At 39.6% G+C, this 19259-nt stretch overlaps 2 protein-coding genes across 11 annotated transcripts in view; one reads left to right on the plus strand and one right to left on the minus strand.

Moving 5' to 3' along the window:
* timm9 (translocase of inner mitochondrial membrane 9 homolog) overlaps nt 1-5436 on the plus strand; it is an 8677-nt gene extending 3241 nt beyond the window's left edge. For 3 of the 10 annotated variants that reach the window (XM_078233841.1, XM_078233844.1, XM_078233838.1), the window contains exons 2-4: nt 2356-2432; nt 2549-2644; nt 5021-5436. In XM_078233841.1, the coding sequence (XP_078089967.1) occupies nt 2397-2432; nt 2549-2644; nt 5021-5158 (270 nt within the window). In that variant the 5' untranslated portion in view covers nt 2356-2396 and the 3' untranslated portion in view covers nt 5159-5436. Of the gene's footprint in view, nt 1-1137; nt 1556-2240; nt 2433-2548; nt 2645-5020 lie in introns of all 10 variants that reach the window. The other 7 variants (XM_078233842.1, XM_078233846.1, XM_078233840.1 and 4 more) reach the window with 6 other exon arrangements.
* LOC144507102 (mitochondrial import receptor subunit TOM20 homolog) lies at nt 5297-18081 on the minus strand. Its single transcript, XM_078233835.1, has 5 exons — nt 17902-18081; nt 11857-11906; nt 8125-8206; nt 7263-7405; nt 5297-5506 (listed from the first exon to the last, which is right to left on the minus strand). The coding sequence occupies exons 1-5, from the start codon at nt 18026-18028 to the stop codon at nt 5453-5455; spliced, it is 456 nt and encodes a 151-aa protein (XP_078089961.1). The 5' UTR covers nt 18029-18081; the 3' UTR covers nt 5297-5452.
* Nucleotides 18082-19259: the final 1178 nt, after the last annotated feature.

Here is a 19259-nt window from a genome sequence, read left to right on the forward strand (position 1 = left end):
TCCCTCTCTAAACTGGGACAGGGCGTGTTCCCTCTCTAAACTGGGACAGGGCGTGTTCCCTCTCTAAACTGGGACAGGGCGTGTTCCCTCTCTAAACTGGGACAGGGCGTGTTCCCTCTCTAAACTGGGACAGGGCGTGTTCCCTCTCTAAACTGGGACAGGGCGTGTTCCCTCTCTAAACTGGGACAGGGCGTGTTCCCTCTCTAAACTGGGACAGGGCGTGTTCCCTCTCTAAACTGGGACAGGGCGTGTTCCCTCTCTAAACTGGGACAGGGCGTGTTCCCTCTTTAAACTGGGACAGGGCGTGTTCCCTCTTTAAACTGGGACAGGGCGTGTTCCCTCTTTAAACTGGGACAGGGCGTGTTCCCTCTTTAAACTGGGACAGGGCGTGTTCCCTCTTTAAACTGGGACAGGGCGTGTTCCCTCTTTAAACTGGGACAGGGCGTGTTCCCTCTTTAAACTGGGACAGGGCGTGTTCCCTCTTTAAACTGGGACAGGGCGTGTTCCCTCTTTAAACTGGGACAGGGCGTGTTCCCTCTAACCCCCCAAACTGGGACAGGCTGTGTTCCCTCTTCCCTCCTTAAACTGGGACAGGGTGTGTTCCCTCTAACCCCCCAAACTGGGACAGGGTGTGTTCCCTCTAACCCCCAAACTGGGACAGGGTGTGTTCCCTCTAACCCCCCAAACTGGGACAGGGTGTGTTCCCTCTAACCCCCCAAACTGGGACAGGGTGTGTTCCCTCTAACCCCCCAAACTGGGACAGGGTGTGTTCCCTCTAACCCCCCAAACTGGGACAGGGTGTGTTCCCTCTAACCCCCCAAACTGGGACAGGGTGTGTTCCCTCTAACCCCCCAAACTGGGACAGGCTGTGTTCCTTCTACCTCCACCCCTCCCCAAACTGGGACAAGGTGTGCTCCCTTCCTCCTCCCACCCCCCCCTCCAACCACCCCACAAATGATGCATTCGATGGATCATCTGCCAGTTCCACTACATACAGTAAGATCTCACCACCAAACAGTTTTTCATCTCAACGTCCCAAAGGCGGTTTCCTCCATTGCGTCCTGGTTCATTCCTGCATCACCCTTACCACCTGCTGTGTTTCCCCACAGATCCCCATGGAAGTGCTCATCCTGTGAGAAGCAATTTCATGTGTACTTAGTATAGTCTTCTCTCCATCAGTGAAATCAAACACAGATTTGCTTTCCTGAACTCCTCTGTCCTGAGCATCATGCTAATTGCATTTTAATTTTCCTATCTATTTCAGATATGCCTTTTGCCTTCAATACTTTTCCAAAGAAAGACTTGCATTTACATCGCACCTTTCACAACCATCAGGTGTCTCAAAGCACTTTTTAGAGCCAATTAAGTCCTTTGAAGTGCTTCAAAGTTCGAGGAGTAACACCTTATTTTCCTACTAGGCCCTTTCCAACCCTCTGACCTCGAGACTGAATTTACACTCAGACCTTAACTACCATTCTTAATTTCTCCTGGCTGTGCAACGGATGTTCTGACATTTACGGGGATAGGGATGGGGAGCCCTGTCAGTACACTATTGGTGAGCTATGCTTCTGTTTTTCTTCCACCAGGTGCCTCAGCCACTCGAGCCAATTTCACTTTGTCAATTTTCTGTGCTTGGCTTTCTATCTATCTTCCTTCTACCACTGTCCAAGCTAAATATAGAGCATGTACAGTTTAGACCCAAAACTTTATGCAAAGGTGGTGAACTTGTGGAATTAACTGCCTTGGGGCAATATCAAGGGTGAATTAGCTATGAAGGAATGAACAAATATTACTTTTGGGACTACCCAGATAGACTACAAAGTCCATTTCTGACTTTGTTTCTCTAGTTTTCCAGTTACAATGCAAATTGTTTTGATTTTGTCTTAATCATATTACATACAGCACAGAAATAAGTCATTTGGCTTAGCTGGTCTGAGCCAGTGTTTATGTTCACACAGGCCTCCTCCCACTCTTCATATTACTCTCAGTATAACCTATTCATTTGTCCCTTGTTATTTTTTAGCTTTCCCTTAAATGCATATATGCAGTTTACCTCAACTCTTTATGGCCTTGTGCTCCAACTTTCAAACTTCTATCTCCAAAATGCTTCAGCATGTTGTCACTTCCCAAATACTCGCTCGCGTGAGGTCGTAAAATACCGGCCAACCTCCGTTCTGGTATCACCTGTATGAATCTTTTTTACAACTTCCCCAGTATCTCTATATTGCTTTTATATGGAGATCAGAACTATACATACTGTTTCAGATATGGTCTAATCAAAGTCCTATATAAGTTTAACATAACATCTCTTTTCAATTCCAATGTGTCTATACTAAAATTTTGTTTCATTGCCAGATACAATAATCCTTCCCAAGACCTAAAAAAGCATAGTTGTAATGGCACAAATATCAGAAACAGACCAGATAAAACAGGTAAATTTCATTGAAGGTTACTTTAATATTCAAAGTTAGTAAACACATTTAAGTGTTACTAAGGCAACAGACTATTTAATACCATAACAATGTTCCTTTTTTTCTTCCACATGCAGTTTAAAGAATTTCTGGGCACATACAACAAATTGACTGAGCACTGCTTTATGGACTGTGTAAAAGACTTCACAACAAGGGATGTGAGAACAGAAGAGGTATATCTGATACTAATTGTTTTTTTCAATGAAATATTTTAAAGTCATCACAATTGTTTCTCAGTGTGACTTCTATTCAACCACTATAGTTTTGTGAAAGCACTGAAGAATCATACTTTCTTGGTTTTGATTTAAAAAATACACAAGTGCTTTCTACTTACTCATACTTTGAGCAAAACAACAACATTTTCATTTTAAACTAATTCATTTATGATAGTTCAATGAAAGACAGTGTTGTCATTTCATGAGTCTTAAATGCTGAGCATAATCAATAATAAGGTTGTGGTACTCAATCAGCTTATGCTGGTGAAAAGGAATACTTATTGCTAAAACTTCAATATAGTTAGAGTGAATTTTACAGTCCCCCTCCCCACATTGGCATATTTGAAGTTGGGGACACATCAAATAAAGTGGGTGGGCTGCCCCTGGCTTTCCACCCACCCAAGACCAATCCCCCATATTACATGGGACAGGTACGGGTCAGGCAACCCTCCCATTCTTGGGGCTATTGAGGTACTTAAGTGACCTAATTCTGCCTCCACAAATTTCACATGCATGGGCTAAGGGACAGGATGGAAAGGGGTTACCTCCTTTGATGGGGCCCTCTGTGCCCATTGGGGCCACCTCCCCCAAGGTAGTACCCCACTTTGTGCCTGACCTCCAATCCCTGCCCAACCGAAATACCCAGACTTATTTCGTATTTGCAGCAGTGGACACAACAGTGGTCAATCCCTGGGAGGCAGAAGTCCTAATCTCAGTCATTAAGGCTGCTCCCTGGGTACTGCATGCCAGATTTGAAGTCAGTGAGGTGCCACCCAACTTTTTGACCAGTTTGGGGAAGAAATAAGGGCCCCATCCAACCCCCACATTAGGCAACAAAGCAAATTTATTTCAAATGCTTTTTCTGCCCAGAATTTTTATCTTCACAGAGTAGGAATGTCAGTGTTGAAAGTGAATATTTTTTCCATTTTGTGCACCATCATCATCAATCAAATTCAACAGGAGCCGTAGCTCTTTCACATTGCATTTTTGCTCTAACCAGAACCTTAACAGAAGGAGAATAAAAACTAGAAAGTCCAATGGATCAGTATCATAGAAAATCAAGAGGATATAAATGTTTTTTTATTGGTATTATTGAAGGATGAAACTGTTCTGGTGTAAATGTCAGAATTTTCCTCTGAACACTTCCAAAAATATTCGCAGGTCATTCATCTCAGTTGAGTGAGATCTTGGTTATTAGAGGCAGAAGTAAAGTAACTAGAACCCACCATGAATGTGAAATGCTGCATTGTTCACAAACAAAAAAGTAGATAACATTGATTATACCAATCACTGAAGGTTGCATTTTCTAAAGTGAAATTTTTAATTTTATTTTCCTGATAATCACATGATTTATCCAACTGCCACACAATTCCAAATCGCAGCTATTGATCGATGTGGGTAAAACTTTATCATGACACATGACAGCTAAGTTTTAACTATACAAATATCTTTATTTCATTCTTAAGTGGTAGGGATCTCACTCCATTGAATCATAGAATCTTACAGTGCAGGAGGCCACCATTCGGCCCATCAAGTCTGCACCGACCACAATCCCACCCAGGCCCTATCCCTATAACCCTGTGCATTTACGTATGCTAGTCCCCTGACATTATGGGGCAATCTAGCATAGCCAGTGCACCTAACCAGCATGTCTTTTGGACTGTGGGAGGAAACCCACACAGACACGCGGAGAATGTGCAAACTCCATACAGACAGTGACCCAAGCCAGGAATCGAACCTGGGTCCCTGGCACTGAGGCAACAATTCTAACCACAGTGCTGCCCACTCCAGCCAGTTAATCAAAATCATTGTTGGCATTCTTTTGAAACATGGAATATTGTGGTAAGGCAAAAGAAGCACCAACTGAACATCATCCTATTTTGTGACCCTCACAAAGAATAGAGATAGTAGTAAGTGAATGAACCTAGGGGGGGCCACTCCTGTAATTAATGCAAGACTTCAGATTTAGATTGGCTCAACCTTGAAAGTAGCTTTTCCCTCATACCTAATGCTTACGAGGAGACTCAAAAATGATATGAGGAGAAATACCTCGATTTATTCTTTCTTTCATCCAAACCTGCATTTTACATACTTTCTAACTAGCATTTGTGAACAAATATTCCTGTGATATGTTTAAGTTTTATGTTTTAAATTATCCCCTTGTCATGGTGTTCAAATATATTGAGCACTGTTCTGCAAACTGCTTTGCACTGGTGATAACAGCTATTGTGTTTATTTGCATGTGTAAACTGTTTACATTGGAAGGGGAATATGAAGGTTTGTTGTTACCACTGGAAAATGCACTTTCAAATGAGCTTTTTATGTTCAATGCAGGTAACCTGTTCAGAACATTGTCTACAGAAATATTTGAAGATGACCCAAAGAATATCAATGCGCTTTCAGGAATATCATATTCAACAAAATGAAGCTTTAGCAGCTAAAGCAGGACTGATTAGCCAACCTCGGATATGAAAATGGACCAACTGAGAGTCAGTGCAAATGGAATGTAAAACAGTATTGCGGCATTGGAAGAATGGCCACAAACGCTGATGCCTATTAAGATGCAACTGAAATGAACATTCTTATAATAAAAAGTAGATGGAAACAGAATTCATTATGTCTGATGGACCAACGCTTCAGGTTTATTTTGGAAATGAATGGTACACCTGTAAATTGTTTGTCAACTTAAGTCTACGGTAATCACTGAGGTTAAAATCCCCATGATGATGGAATAAACTTATTGGAGCTGAGGACTGTGTAAACTTTTTATTCAACGTCATCTTCTACCAAATTCTGTGCATTCATACCTGCAAGGAAACGCTAGGGAAGAGAAATTGACATTTATTATTACAAACAAGGAAATTATCAAGACCTATTTCTGTTGTGTTTAAATATTTGTGGTGCATGCATTCATTTCACCTTATGCTTGATAAAAATGCTCAGGCCAAATCCAGTTATATTGAAACATCTTGCTTCATTAATAAACTTGCTTTCAAAATATAATTTTCATTCAACTCAGTGCACCAACAAGAGGCAATAAAATCTTCAAACTATTTGCCTATTGCTCTTGTCATAATATTCTGCTAAATTTCCAAGTATCCTTCACTTTAACAAATGAAATAAAAATATCAGTTGCCTCATTAGCAGCCCACTTAATCAAAATGTTATATAGCCAATTGTTAAGAAATCTTTATTCTCAGGAGGTTATCTTATATATAGCCAGTCTTGTTTGTTTATGCTAGATACCCAAACTTTCAAATGTAATTCATATTTACTTTTATGTTTATACCGTCTTCAGGGAGGGTTATAGAAAAACACTGGTAAAGAATGACCAATTCTGAATCCATTGTACTCCATAAGTAATGGGGAATATACTTTCAAATAGATTTGGTACAATCCTTTAGTGTTGCAAAAATGTTTTTTAAAGAAATTTTAAAAATAAATGGGCATTGCATTTCCTTAAATGGTATAAATAGGATTCTCTAGAGCACCTAGTTTTACGTGACTTCAATTGATTGCTACCCATATTTTTTCTCAAAGCTAATTAAGGCACAAACAATGTAATTCCAAATAACTCCTGCACCAACAACTCTGCAATCACAAAATACTTTTTTTGCACTGTGGGACTTTTGATAAATTCACCAAGACTATTTACAAAGTTTATAAATGGCAAATATTACAGTTCAATGTTTTTTTCTTTTGCTAATTAAATTTGAAGTTGGAGATTTATGACAGAACACAAGATATAGAAAGAGTAGACGAGACCCACAGCCCATCAAGCTTGCTCTGCCATTCAATATGATTACTGATCTTGAGCTTCAACTCCCCCAATCCTTTGATTCCGAGACCCAAATTCTGTCCATCTCAGCCTTAAATGTATTCAATGGCGAATCCACACCCTCCCTGAAGTAGAGAATTCCAAAGATTCATAACCCTTTTAGTGATGTAATTTCCCATCATAGGCCTAAATGATTGGCCCCTCATCCTGAGACTTTTCCCCATGTTTTAGATTCCCCAACCAGCAGAAATAATCTTTCAGCATCTAAATTATCAAACCCCTCAAGAATCTTGTCTGTTTCAATGAGATTGCCTCTCGTTCTTCTGAATTTCAGAAAAGATTTACCCATTTACTTGGTCTCTTATCCCAGAGATCACTTTAGTGAACCTTCACTGTACTGCCTCCAATGTAATTATATTTCTCCTTAAATATGGAGACCAAAACTATGCAAAGCATTCCAGATGTGCCCTTACCAAAGTCCTATTGCAGGTTTGCCAATCAACTAACTGCTACTCAGCCAGTGGTTTACTTTTTGTATTAAAAAACCCTCAATACATTAATACAAATTTAAAATGTGGGCTTGATAAGTGATCATATTCCTCTGAAAATCTTAATGTTCCTTGGTGGCCAATGCCAGGCTAATTAGATTTGGAAATTTATTAAAAGAAAATCTGTACGTTGACTACCATAGAACATTTTAGTATCATTAAATATTTATTTTCAAATCAGTACATGCAAGATTTAAAGTTAAAAAATGAACACATTTATAAATGCATACAGAATTTAATATTGTCATACCTGTCTAACAGCAGGCAATCTTTGGATAAGCATTTGGAACACTGGATGTGGAAGTGTCTGCTGAAGAACCTGTAATAGTTGCTGGGGCTGACCACACACTGATACAGCATTGCTTAAATGATCAACTCCTTTCTCATAGTCACCTGAAAATCAGAAAAGTAGTGGTTACAGTTATAGACTAGTAATATAGAGGTTGAGAGTTCCAGTACCACTTTGGTAAATTGTCAAACTGAATTCAATCATTCTGGTATTTTGTGGGTTGAGCCCAGAAAAATAATCTTGAAAGGATGCTGAATTTTAACTGCACTAAAAATAATAATCACAACACCATCTTTAAATATAACTGAAGTGGAATCCAGGGTGGCACGGTGGCACAGTGATTCACACGGCTGCTTCACTGTGCCAGGAACCTGGGTTCAATTCTGGCCTTAGGTAACTGTTTGTGCGGAGCTTGCACATTCCCCCCGTGTCTGCGTGGGTTTCCTCCAGATGCTCCGGTTTCCTCCCACAGTCTAAAGATATGCAAGTTAGGTGGATTGGCCGTGCTAAATTGCCACTTAGATGGGTTGGCTTTTGTAAATGTTTGGGGATATGGTAAGGTTTGGGCCTGGGTAAGATGATCTTTTGGAGAGTCGGTGCAGACTCTACGGGCCAAACAGCTTCCTTCTACGCTGTGAGGATTCTATGGCTATGGTTAGCATCTTTAAAATGGGTTTTGCCACTGAAAGTGGCTGGGGAAAAGATGCTTAATGAAATTAAGGCACAACTTGGGACATGATCACTGTCTAACTTTCGTGTCAGTACAAAACCTGGTCTAGTTGTGAAAGAAATGTATAATGAGCAATAATATCCAAGGGTTTACCTCTTGCCAGCAATTCTTCTCCCAACTGGACCTCTTCAAGAAAAAATTTCTGTACAGCTTCAACATCTTTCAGATCAGGTAACTGAATTTACAAGTCAATGAGAAACATGTGTCACACCAGTATCCAACTCTAACATTTCCTTCAAAACCCAAAATGGGTTTATAAATCTCTTAACTTACCCCAATGATTATTCATGAATATAACGATAATTTTGTACCAAAATTGTCCTGCATAGCTTGACACTACAATAAGACCTATTACTTTCATGTCACTATAATGAAGTGTCAGCTTGGTAATTTCAGTGGACACTACGTGCAGCACCTGAGAAATGTTACATTATCGGAAGTGCAGTCCTTCAGATGAGACATTCATCTGAGCAGAGTCTCAGTTTCAGTTATACTAATTTAAAAGCAAACGGTTTTTCACTATCTTGGCCTACATTCTTCCTTCCACCACCAAGAACAACTTTACTAATTTGTTGTATTGCAAGACTTTGTTGTACATGAACCGGCTGCCGTGTTTGCTGCACAACAACAGGTAACTACATTTCCAAAGTAATTGATTGTGTTAATGGTTCTCTCCTCTCTGGCACAATCAAAATCTGCTTCAAAACTATTATCTCTATGCTCCTTAAAAACAACTTAGCCCATCCATTCTCTAATTATCTTAAATACGATCTCCCATTTGCTTTATAAGCTCCTCAACATGCTGTCATCTCTCAACTCTGCCCAAGTCACCCAAAACTCCCGTGTTCAAATTTTCTTAGTTCAACTTCTCCCCTTCTCACAGCACCAAAACAGTGTTAGCTAAAGGTATGAGTGTCTTTCATCATAGCAACCGTGATGCATCATCCCTCCTCATCCATCTTTTTGTTTTTGACACCCAAACCCAAATTGATCAGAACATCTTCCAGCTTTACATCTGGAAGACTGAAGCCATTATCTTTGGCTCCTACACAAATTCCCTAGCTTTAATCTCCATATCCTCTTTGTTGCCAAGGTCGCTTCCTTCATCTTTACAACACTTCCTGCCACCAACTTTACATCAAATTGTCACCAAACTGTCAAACTATTTTAACTGAACCCCTGTTGCTCTTCCATCCTCAGCTTTCCAGGAACTCCAACATGCATTATTCCTAAGTCCACATGCCTATTACGTTTTTCAACATCCTTGAGTGACCTTGGCTTCCTGTCCTGAACATATTTAATACTGAAATAGTGCCCCTCTCAATACTGTATTCCTTTCTGAAAACGCTGTTCCTCTGACTCTGGTCTTTTGTACATTCTCTCTCCATTCTACCACTGATGGCAGAATTTAATAATCTCAGTAGTACTCCAAGGAGCTTCTTTGCTTCACATTCCTATCTCTGAACCTCTCTCTTCATCTTTAAAAATCTCAAAATCTATCTCAACTCACTTTCATTCGTACCCAATTCCTTCCTTTCTAATTCAATACCCATTTCCTTAAAACCTATTTGGAACGCTTTTGATATTAAAAGGTGCTTTTCAAATTCAAGCAGAAGTAGATGTTATAAATTTCAAATAGTGCTGTATGAGGTAATCTGCATCAGCAAGTCACATATGTCCTATGCTTTGCTTTTGCAATTTGAATTTAGTTTATTTTCTTATTCCTAAATAAAAACAATATTTTAAAAGGATCAGTACCAATCCCTCATATAAGCAGAATTAGTAGATGCTCAGGATATGAATCAATTAACTGAAATAATAATGATTTAACTGGGAATAATGGTAGATAGTGGAACAGAGGTAAATCCAACAGTCCCCTCAGCTACATCACTTCCAAAGCAATAATAAAAGACATACATTTATAAAGTATTTTTCACAACCTTAAAATGTCACAAAGCATTTTATAGCCCACGTAACAATTCCTTTTTTCCAGTTATTGTGACAAATGTTCCATATTCTCCTCTAGTACACCAATATTTTCATTTCCACTATTATTTATAGAACAATTTATTCAAAATATTTATTTAATATCTACATCATGTCTTCATCATCCAGATTCCGTCTTTCCCCTTAATCCCTGAGCAATTGGACTCACTTTAGCCATTTGTTTGCTGTTAAGTCCATACCATTCCATTTCAGCCCCTTTTCATATTCCCTTTTAAACATTCAAACCTTGCCATTCACCATGAAAATATATTTCTCATGATTTTATTTAGTTCTGTTAGTCCTAATTTTATTATTCTTTCCTATTCTTATAGTGAACCTAATGATTTTGTTGCCACAGTTGCACAGGTTTTTTGTCAATTTGCCACAATAAAACCAACAAATCCTTCCTTGATTGTTGGTTTTAAAAAAGTACTGTGCCGTTACCACAAGTAAACTGTTGGGGTTTTACAGTGTCTCGTGTATTGTATTAAGAATAAAAGGACAAGAAATGGTCAGTTAGTATACCTCAGCTCCCTGTCATATAGGTTCACATAGAAAGGATCGTTCCTTCCAATATAATAAAAATAAAAGCAAAGTACTGCGGGTGCTGGAATCTGAAACAAAAACAGAAAATGCTGGAAAATCTCAGCAGGTCTGGCAGCACCTGTGGAGAGAGAGTAGAGGCAACGTTTCAAGTCTGGATTACTCTTTCAGAGCTATGAACAAAGATGAGGGTGGTGAGGGGTGCTGTAATAGGACAAAGGGAATGTAAATCAGGATGAAGGCTGAGAGAGGTGCTAAAAGTGTCCATTAAGTGATCAGAATGTGACACTTTTAGCACCTCTCTCAGCTTTCTTCACCCTCACTTCCATTCCCTTTGTCCCATTACAGCAACACCCCCCCCCCCCACCCCCACCCCCACCTTCACAGTATAAATCTTTTCTGATTTTCATTGCTCTTAGCTCTGACAAAGGGTCATTCAGACTTGAAATGTTGGTTCTATTCTCTCTCCACAGATGCTGTCAAACCTGCTGAGATTTTCCAGCATTTTCTGTTTTCGTCATCATTCCCTCTAACACTGGCAATTCTAATCACTACTGAATCAGGAATCTGTCAATTTATTTATGATGGTGTCAAATTAATTGAAAAGCTAACTTCTGGAACATAAAATTGTTGCTAATTTTAGCAAGGGTAATAATTTTGAAAACTTGGATACATTTCCCCTGTTTTGTCTAGTTCCAATCAGGGTAGATTTTGCTCCACTGGAATTTAACTTATAAATCTAAGAAGCAGAACCAAATATTCTCTTTTGAATAACTAAATATAGCAATACAATGGATATCCTGGGATGTGTGGACGCCAACATTTTGTTTGCCTTGGCAATTGCTGCCAGGTAATATGATATTAAAACATTTCTTAAATAGATTTTTCCACCAAGTTTTCTTCCTTTGTTCCTGTGGCTTGGTAGGTTTATGCAGAGTCCTCCAATACTTCAAGCAGTTGATCATTCTTCATGTATCAAGGTAGAAAGGGAATATCAGCTGCTAATTAAATATAAACCGCACCACAATTTACCACAAGCTTTCCCCCACCCACAACCTTTACAATAGGAATCATTGGATAGTAATGAGAAGCAAGAATTGAAATTCATTCTCCTTGTGCCTACCCAGTTTATAATCAAATACACTGATGCTAATGTCAGCCAGTTCCTACTGCCTTCAGATGAGATCAGTAAACCCTCGGGATTGAACCTGGAAATGTTCTTGGTCTAAGTGCCGGTTTCCCCCACAATTCCCAAGAATATACCAACCATACATCACTATGGGTCGTCAATCTTACCTTGTAAATACAATCATTTTCTTTATCTTGTTTCTTCTGTTTTCTTCTTCCTATAAATTTTGAGAATCGGAATAGCCATTTAAAATCATGGAAACATGAAATGCAAAATCAAATATAATTTCTGAATTTTGAATCAGAGCACAGATGACGTTAAAGGAATTTCTTTATTAATCGCCAGAAAGGCAGGAATTTATATGATTTATATTCATTATTGGAACTGTAAAATAAATCAACTGTGATCATTTACATCAGGGAACAATTCCAATTGCAAATTACAGCCTCACTAATTCATTTTATGTACTTTGAAGCGCATGAAGTGATCTTTAAGATCCTTGTGATCTTTCTTAACAATGATTATAAAACTCGAGCGGCATGGTGGTTAACACTGCTGCCTTACATCGCCAGGAACATGGGTTCGGTTCCGGCCTCAGGTGACTGTGTGGAGTTTGCACGTGTCTGCATGGGTTTGCTCCAAGTGCTCTGGTTTCCTCCCACAGTGTTTGTACCTTTAAGACTTGATTAGCTGTAAGTATTCGCATTCCAACCATTATTCTGTAAATTGAGTTTGTGTCTTTATATGCCCTGTTTGTGAACAGAATTCCCACTCACCTGAAGAAGGAGCTTAAGGCTCCGAAAGCTTGTGGCTTTTGCTACCAAATAAACCTGTTGGACTTTAACCTGGTGTTGTTAAACTTCTTACTGTGTTTACCCCAGTCCAACGCCGGCATCTCCACATCATTCCTCCCACAGTTCACAGATGTGCAGGTTAGGTGGATTGGCCATGCTAAATTGCCCTGAGTGCGTAGGTTAAGTGGATTAGCTATGGTGGTTGTGCTGGGTTGCGGGGATAGGGCAGGCCTGGGTGGGATATTCTTCGGAGGGTCAGTGCAGACTCAATGGGCTGAATAGCCTCCTTCTGCACTGTAGAGATGCTATGATTCTAAGGAATAATTGTAGCATAGCTGGCAAGACAATATTCAATATATCTTGTTCAGAGCATCCCAACAATGCAGAAGCAGGCTACTCTTCAACTATTCTTATCTACGAAAGAAAGATATTTCTTATCTGAACAAACTTGTTTTTTAATAATCAGAAAGGATATGTTGGCTTTTGGCCTCAACAGTAAATCAAAACATCCCAGAATTTTGGTTCAATTGTCCATTAAAATTTAACTACGTGGTTATCTAAAAGCACACTGTTTCATTATGGTTCTAATGATTAAACAATATACACTTTGCCCTTAAACAAATATGGATTATTTTATTGCCAGTTCAAGATTACAAGGTTTCATTTAATATTGAAATCGGAGCTGAAAAGATATTTGTTTCCTTAGGTTAGACAGAAAATTATTCAATATTCAGCCAAATGAAAAATTGGATGGCAAATAAGTCTTAAGAGGGAATAAAGGAATATGTCAATGCACCACTTCATGTTTTGTAGTCTTTGGTGATCTGGTATTTATAATTACCAATTAACTTCTACAGTTCTATTGTTTTGACGTGTAATTTAGTTTTAAAAGGTTTACTGGTAATTGTCTTTTTAAAAACAACCACTTGCATAGACCTCCTTGGTACATGCAACGTTATGTATTAAATTGCACCAGAATGTAGATCTCAAAGTGAAAATGGACATGATACCACTTTTTTTTCCATTGAGAGAAATCCCAGATCTCCTATTGAAAAATAAACTCACACAACTTCCTGATCTACTGAATGAAATCAAAATAAGCTTATTTTAGTGTCCCTCCTAGCCCTGCACTGACAATAATCCACAATAACAATGGTTATGTTACACAAGGAAAGGTCTGTTGCGAATATAAAACTTCAGTACTGCCACAAGCTGACATACTCCAGAGATAGTCAAAAAATGTTATCAGCATACCACCAAGGGCTCATTCTCAATTTACATTTTACACTATGGGCTTGATAGCTTTTAAACTGAGTTCTGCAGTTGAGTAGTAATAGTCAATTAAAATCTATCAAAATTATGACAATTGTCTTGACTTCTTTTAAAACTTCAACACTGATATAACATAATTATATTGGAAGTTACTGTGTATTGTAGCAGGTTACATATTCTCATCTATATTTGCCAACCTTGAGCAACAAGGAAAAGGAAAAGATGGGAACTGAAAAAGATAGGAAGAAACGTAAGTTGACAAATTACTCTCTGGTTGATCAGAGAAATTAAAGATAGTATCAAAGGAATCTTAACTTTCTCACCTTAACCTTCTGAACAAGAGAATACCACACAACATGGGGAAACAGAGAGGAGCTTAAAAAGATGGAAAATGGGACAGAAGGGAATTTTAGTTTTATTTATAAAAAAATACACAGGGGCCCCACTATAACATGGTCTGCTACAGCATGGAACTGAGTATAATATGGATCCCTCTTGGACCCCAAAATTTTAAGTATTTGTCCAGTCTGGTATTAGAGTCTTCCTGAAGACTTCTATATAAGTAACTAAACTCTGCTTAGGTAGCAAAGGCATTTCAGCTGACCTCAGCACTACTGTGTTAGGAAAGAGGCAAACATGCCAGTGCTGCTGCTGGCTGTCCAATAATTCCTGCTGGATAGTGTATACATATGTAAGCCCAAGTTCTAAGCACCAACAAAAGACACAGCTTTGAGTGGGCCCAATGCGTACACATCTTATTGGCCTAGGAGAAAGGCTAATTGATCTCAGAAACAAAAATACCCGTACCTTTATATGAAACCAGATGTGTTTCTCACCAAATACATTGTAACATGATCTCGAGATATGGATCCCATGAGCCACATTATAGCGGGATCTCAGTGCAAGTCAAACGTTAAGAGTTGAACATTGAATATATAACACAAATATTACTCAGATATGCTTTCCTTTACTGAACAGAGCCTCTCCACTTGCATCTTCATGTGTACAGATCATTCTGAGAAATATAATCAGAGTAATTATGCTATGATTCAATCTGCAACTTAACACTATTATATAAAAGTTGATCAAAAATCAAGATTCAAGTATTACAGGTACTTCTGAAACAAAGGCCAATCGATCAAATCATCCTGTGAAACTTGTTTCACTTTACCTTAGTCCTGTAACCACGTACTCACTAAGATTAACCAATCTGAAGCATTCTTTGATGGTTCCATCATCTCATTGGAGAATGCAACAAGTAAGAGAACAAGAACTTATTGAAAATAAGAACAGTTATTGTTTCATAACTCAATTTCAATTTAAAATGCATCACCATGAAGCAAAATGCTCATCAGTTGGATGCAGAGTCCTACATGGTTCCATAAAAGACAAATTACAATCACAAACTTTATTGATTTATGTCAAGATTTTGGATGCCTCCTTCCCGAATGAGGACATTTAACATCAAGGCATAGTCTTGAAAATTCAGGTGATTTCAAGTGAATTTGGACATAAATGTTGGCTCACTTTTCTTTATGACTCAAAATACCAGATAGTGCCCCTGTACAGAATCCATGGTGTGGATAGACACTTCCTCCCTCCTTCACTGAGATGTGGGGAGTTAGGATTAAAAGCAATGACCTTTGTACAACTCAACCTAAACACAGAGAAGAGCCGAATGTAAAGACTCATCTTATAAAATCATCAGGAGACTAAAAACTGCATTACAACTACATCCCCCAATTTAATTATTAAGTGTACATGAAATATTTTGCCAGGCACCTGGTACACCACCCAAAGTGTTCTTAACCCCATAGATCAATATTTTCTCAATTTAAATCCCTGATTCCTATTGAGTTAGATTATTCCAGTGAAAAATCTAGAAGCCCTACTAGAAATTAGACATTCTGTATCAACGCTAACTTTCTGAACCTCTCCACTTCCTTGATGTTGTCAGACTGCTTGTCCCGATGTTCAGTCCAGGTTGAGCCACAAATTCTTTCAATTAAACATCAGAAATATTGAAGATATTATCTTGTCTCATGTCACAAATTCCATCCCATCACCACCAATTCCAGCCTCTACCCATCCCAATGCCTTACGTTGAACCATTCTGTTTGCAACTTCGATGTCCTATTTGATCCCATGCTGAGCTTCCAAGCCCACATGTTCTCCATCACAAAGATTGCCTACTTCCACCACCATAATATTACACACCTGCAAGTGAAACCCTCATCATCCACGCTTTTATCTCAAAACCCACCTTCCGCTCTCCACAAACGAACTGATGCAAACTCTGCTGCCCATATCTAAACACACGCTGCAAATTCCATTCACCTATCACCCGCAGCTTGTTCACCTACATTATCTGCTGGTTGATCAAAACATTGATTTTAAAATGTTCACCTGTGTATTCAAATTCCTCTGAATATCATAGAATCACTACTGTGCAGAAGGAGGCCATTCACCCCCATTGAGTCTGCACTAACAACAATCCCACCTAGGCCCTATCCCTGTCGCTTCACATATTTACCCCGCTAATCCCTCAAACCTACGTATCCTGGGACACTAAGGGGCAATTTAGCATGGCCAATCCACCTAAACCGCACATCTTTGGACGGTGGGAGGAAACCAGAACACCCGGAGGAAATCCACACAGGCATGGAAAGAATGTGCAAACTCCGCACATACAGTGATCCAAGGCCAGAAATAAATGCAGATCCCTGGCACTGTGAGGCAGCAATGATGACCACTGTGCCACCGTGCCACGCTCTAACTGGATTACTCCTTGAAAGAACTGATACTGACTCGATAGGTCAAATGCCCTCCTTCTGTGTTGTATAATTTATTGATTTAGCTGTAAAATTCTAATTCTAAATACTGTCTAATAAGTCATATTTTGTAGCAAGTTTGAGAAATTTGTTGCAAAATTATCTATTTTAGAATGGTTCCTACCTGCAGAAGATACTAAAAAATTAAATGTCTAATTTGGCTCGGAAAATAACTTAGTATCACTCAGAATTGTTTACTACATTTGATCTGTAAAATATTTCAACTGACAACGTACTCCACAATTTTTATCATCAGTAATGTAACAATCTTGCCCCTGGCCCAACCTCGACCCACCATTTGTCATGTAATCATACTGGTCTGCTCGATTCAGGGTTTTAAACTCCTAACAGCAGAGAGTAATCCCTCTGCTTTACTTCATTTTTCAATGCAGGAGGGCAGCTACAGAAAACTACAGAAATATTTTTCAGATTAACTGGATTTTGCCATAACCAATTGGAATTGCTTGTTTTATGAAATAAGATGCAGATAGTTGAATTTAATTCACTTGTGTCACCAACACTGCATTGGGTTATCTCTAGAGATATTTTTATGGGAATTTACAGTTACCACCAACTCATCCAAACTCTACACAATTTTAATTGAATCATTCACCACACATATTGCCATGACATGTTATCCACTTTGTGTGGGCAGATTGTGTGTTCATTAGACAGATGTTTTAATCAGCAAGGAAATCAAGGGTTATGGGGATAAAGCAGGAAAGTGGGGTTGAGGATTATCACAGCACATCTCACTCAATGGCCTAGATTAATGCCCTACTTTTACTCGTGGTCTACACTGGTCCTTGGGTTGTGTTATTCCTTGCAATACACTCTGGCACAACAATTATTCGATAGTCAACAAATGCTTATTGTACAAACACAATACTACTGCAGATGCTGGAAATCTGAAATAAGCACAGAAAATGCTGTAAATATTCAGCAGCGCAGGCAGCATCTGTGAAGAAATACTTAGACAATCATAGTTTTAGAACCAGCCGAAACTCACGTTATAAAGCAGATTGTGCTGCAAGAAGGATGCTTTTATTCCAGTTCAGACCCACGTTCTTTAGAGCAGCTGCACTCTCCTGTAATTTAGCAAGTTCATCCACGCTGGAAAATCAACTGAGGAAACGATGCCGGGGCCCCCGAGGGGGTGTCAGTTATTCTAAATAAATTACATATATTTCTGTAACTGAGCAGCCTCCATCCTAAATGCAATGTTTGTAGTTTGTTGGTGAACAGGACACAACCACCTGCGGTTAACACAAACATCCATTTGTCGCTGGTAACTGGGAGACGCTGAGTGACTTACTTTCGCGCAACTTTGCTCTGAAATCGGGGGCGCTTCTTCTTTTTCTGTCAAAATATATACAATAGCCGATGAAGGCTGCTCCAAAGACCCCAGCCACGATGGCCCCTGTCTTACCGACCAGCAGCATTTCTGCCCGCTGTCAGCTCCAGCTGCAGGCCCCAGCCCGGCCGCCCGACCCGAGCCAATCCGGAAGTGGAACCCCGCCCCACCCCCAACTTCCGCCACCACATACTGGCAACAAGTGTGAGTTAGAGAACGCGGGCGGGCGCCATCTTTCTGACTGGAACAATCTCAGGGTTCATAGGATGGTTCCATCTCTCTGACTCTCTCAAGGTACCATATCCTAAGAGAAGGTTGGCATGGTGCTAGAGTGATATCATAGAATCCCTACAATGCAGAAGGAGGCCATTCAGCCCATTGAACCTGCACCGACAACACTCCCACTCAGGTCTTATAAGAACTAGGAGCAGGAGTAGGCCACCTGGCCCCTCAAGCCTGCTCCGTTATTCAATAAGATCACGGCTGATCTTTTTGTGGACTCAGCTCCATTTACCCACCCGCTCACCTTAACCCTTAATTCCTTTACTGTTCAAAAATTTATCCATCCTTGCGTTAAAAACATTCAATGAGGTAGCCTCAACTGCTTCACTGGGCAGGGAATTCCACAGATTCACAACCCTTTGTGTGAAGAAGTTCCTCCTCAACTCAGTCCTAAATCTGCTTCCCCTTATTTTGAGGCTATGCCCCCTAATTCTAGTTTCACCCGCCAGTGGAAACAACTTCCCTGCTTCTACCTTATCTCTTTAAAATTCTTATATGTTTCTATATGATCTCCCCTCATTCTTCTGAATTCCAATGAGTATAGCCCCAGTCTACTCAGTCTCTCCTCATAAGCCAACCTTCTCAACTCCGGAATCAACCTAGTGAATCTCCTCTGCACCCCCTCCAGTGCCAGTATATCCTTTCCAAAGTAAGGAGACCAAAACTACACATGAATTCAAGGTGTGGCCTCATCAGCACCTTATACAGCTACAACATAACCTCGCTGTTTTTAAAGTCCATCCCTCTATCAATGAAGGACAAAATTCCATTTGCCTTCTTAATTACCTGTTGCATCTGCAAACCAACTCCTTGAGATTCCTGCACAAGGACACCCAGGTCCCTTTGCACAGCAGCATGCTGCAATTTTTTTACCATTTAAATAATAGTCCATTTTTCTGTTATTCCTACCAAAATCGATGACCTCACATTTACCACCATTGTACTCCATCTGTCAGACCCTCGCCCACTCACTTAGACTATCAAAACCCTTTGCAGACTTCCAGCGTCCTCTGCACACTTTCAGCGTCCTCTGCACA

Source organism: Mustelus asterias, chromosome 18 (genome assembly GCF_964213995.1).
Source record: "Mustelus asterias chromosome 18, sMusAst1.hap1.1, whole genome shotgun sequence".
NCBI lineage: Eukaryota > Metazoa > Chordata > Chondrichthyes > Carcharhiniformes > Triakidae > Mustelus > Mustelus asterias.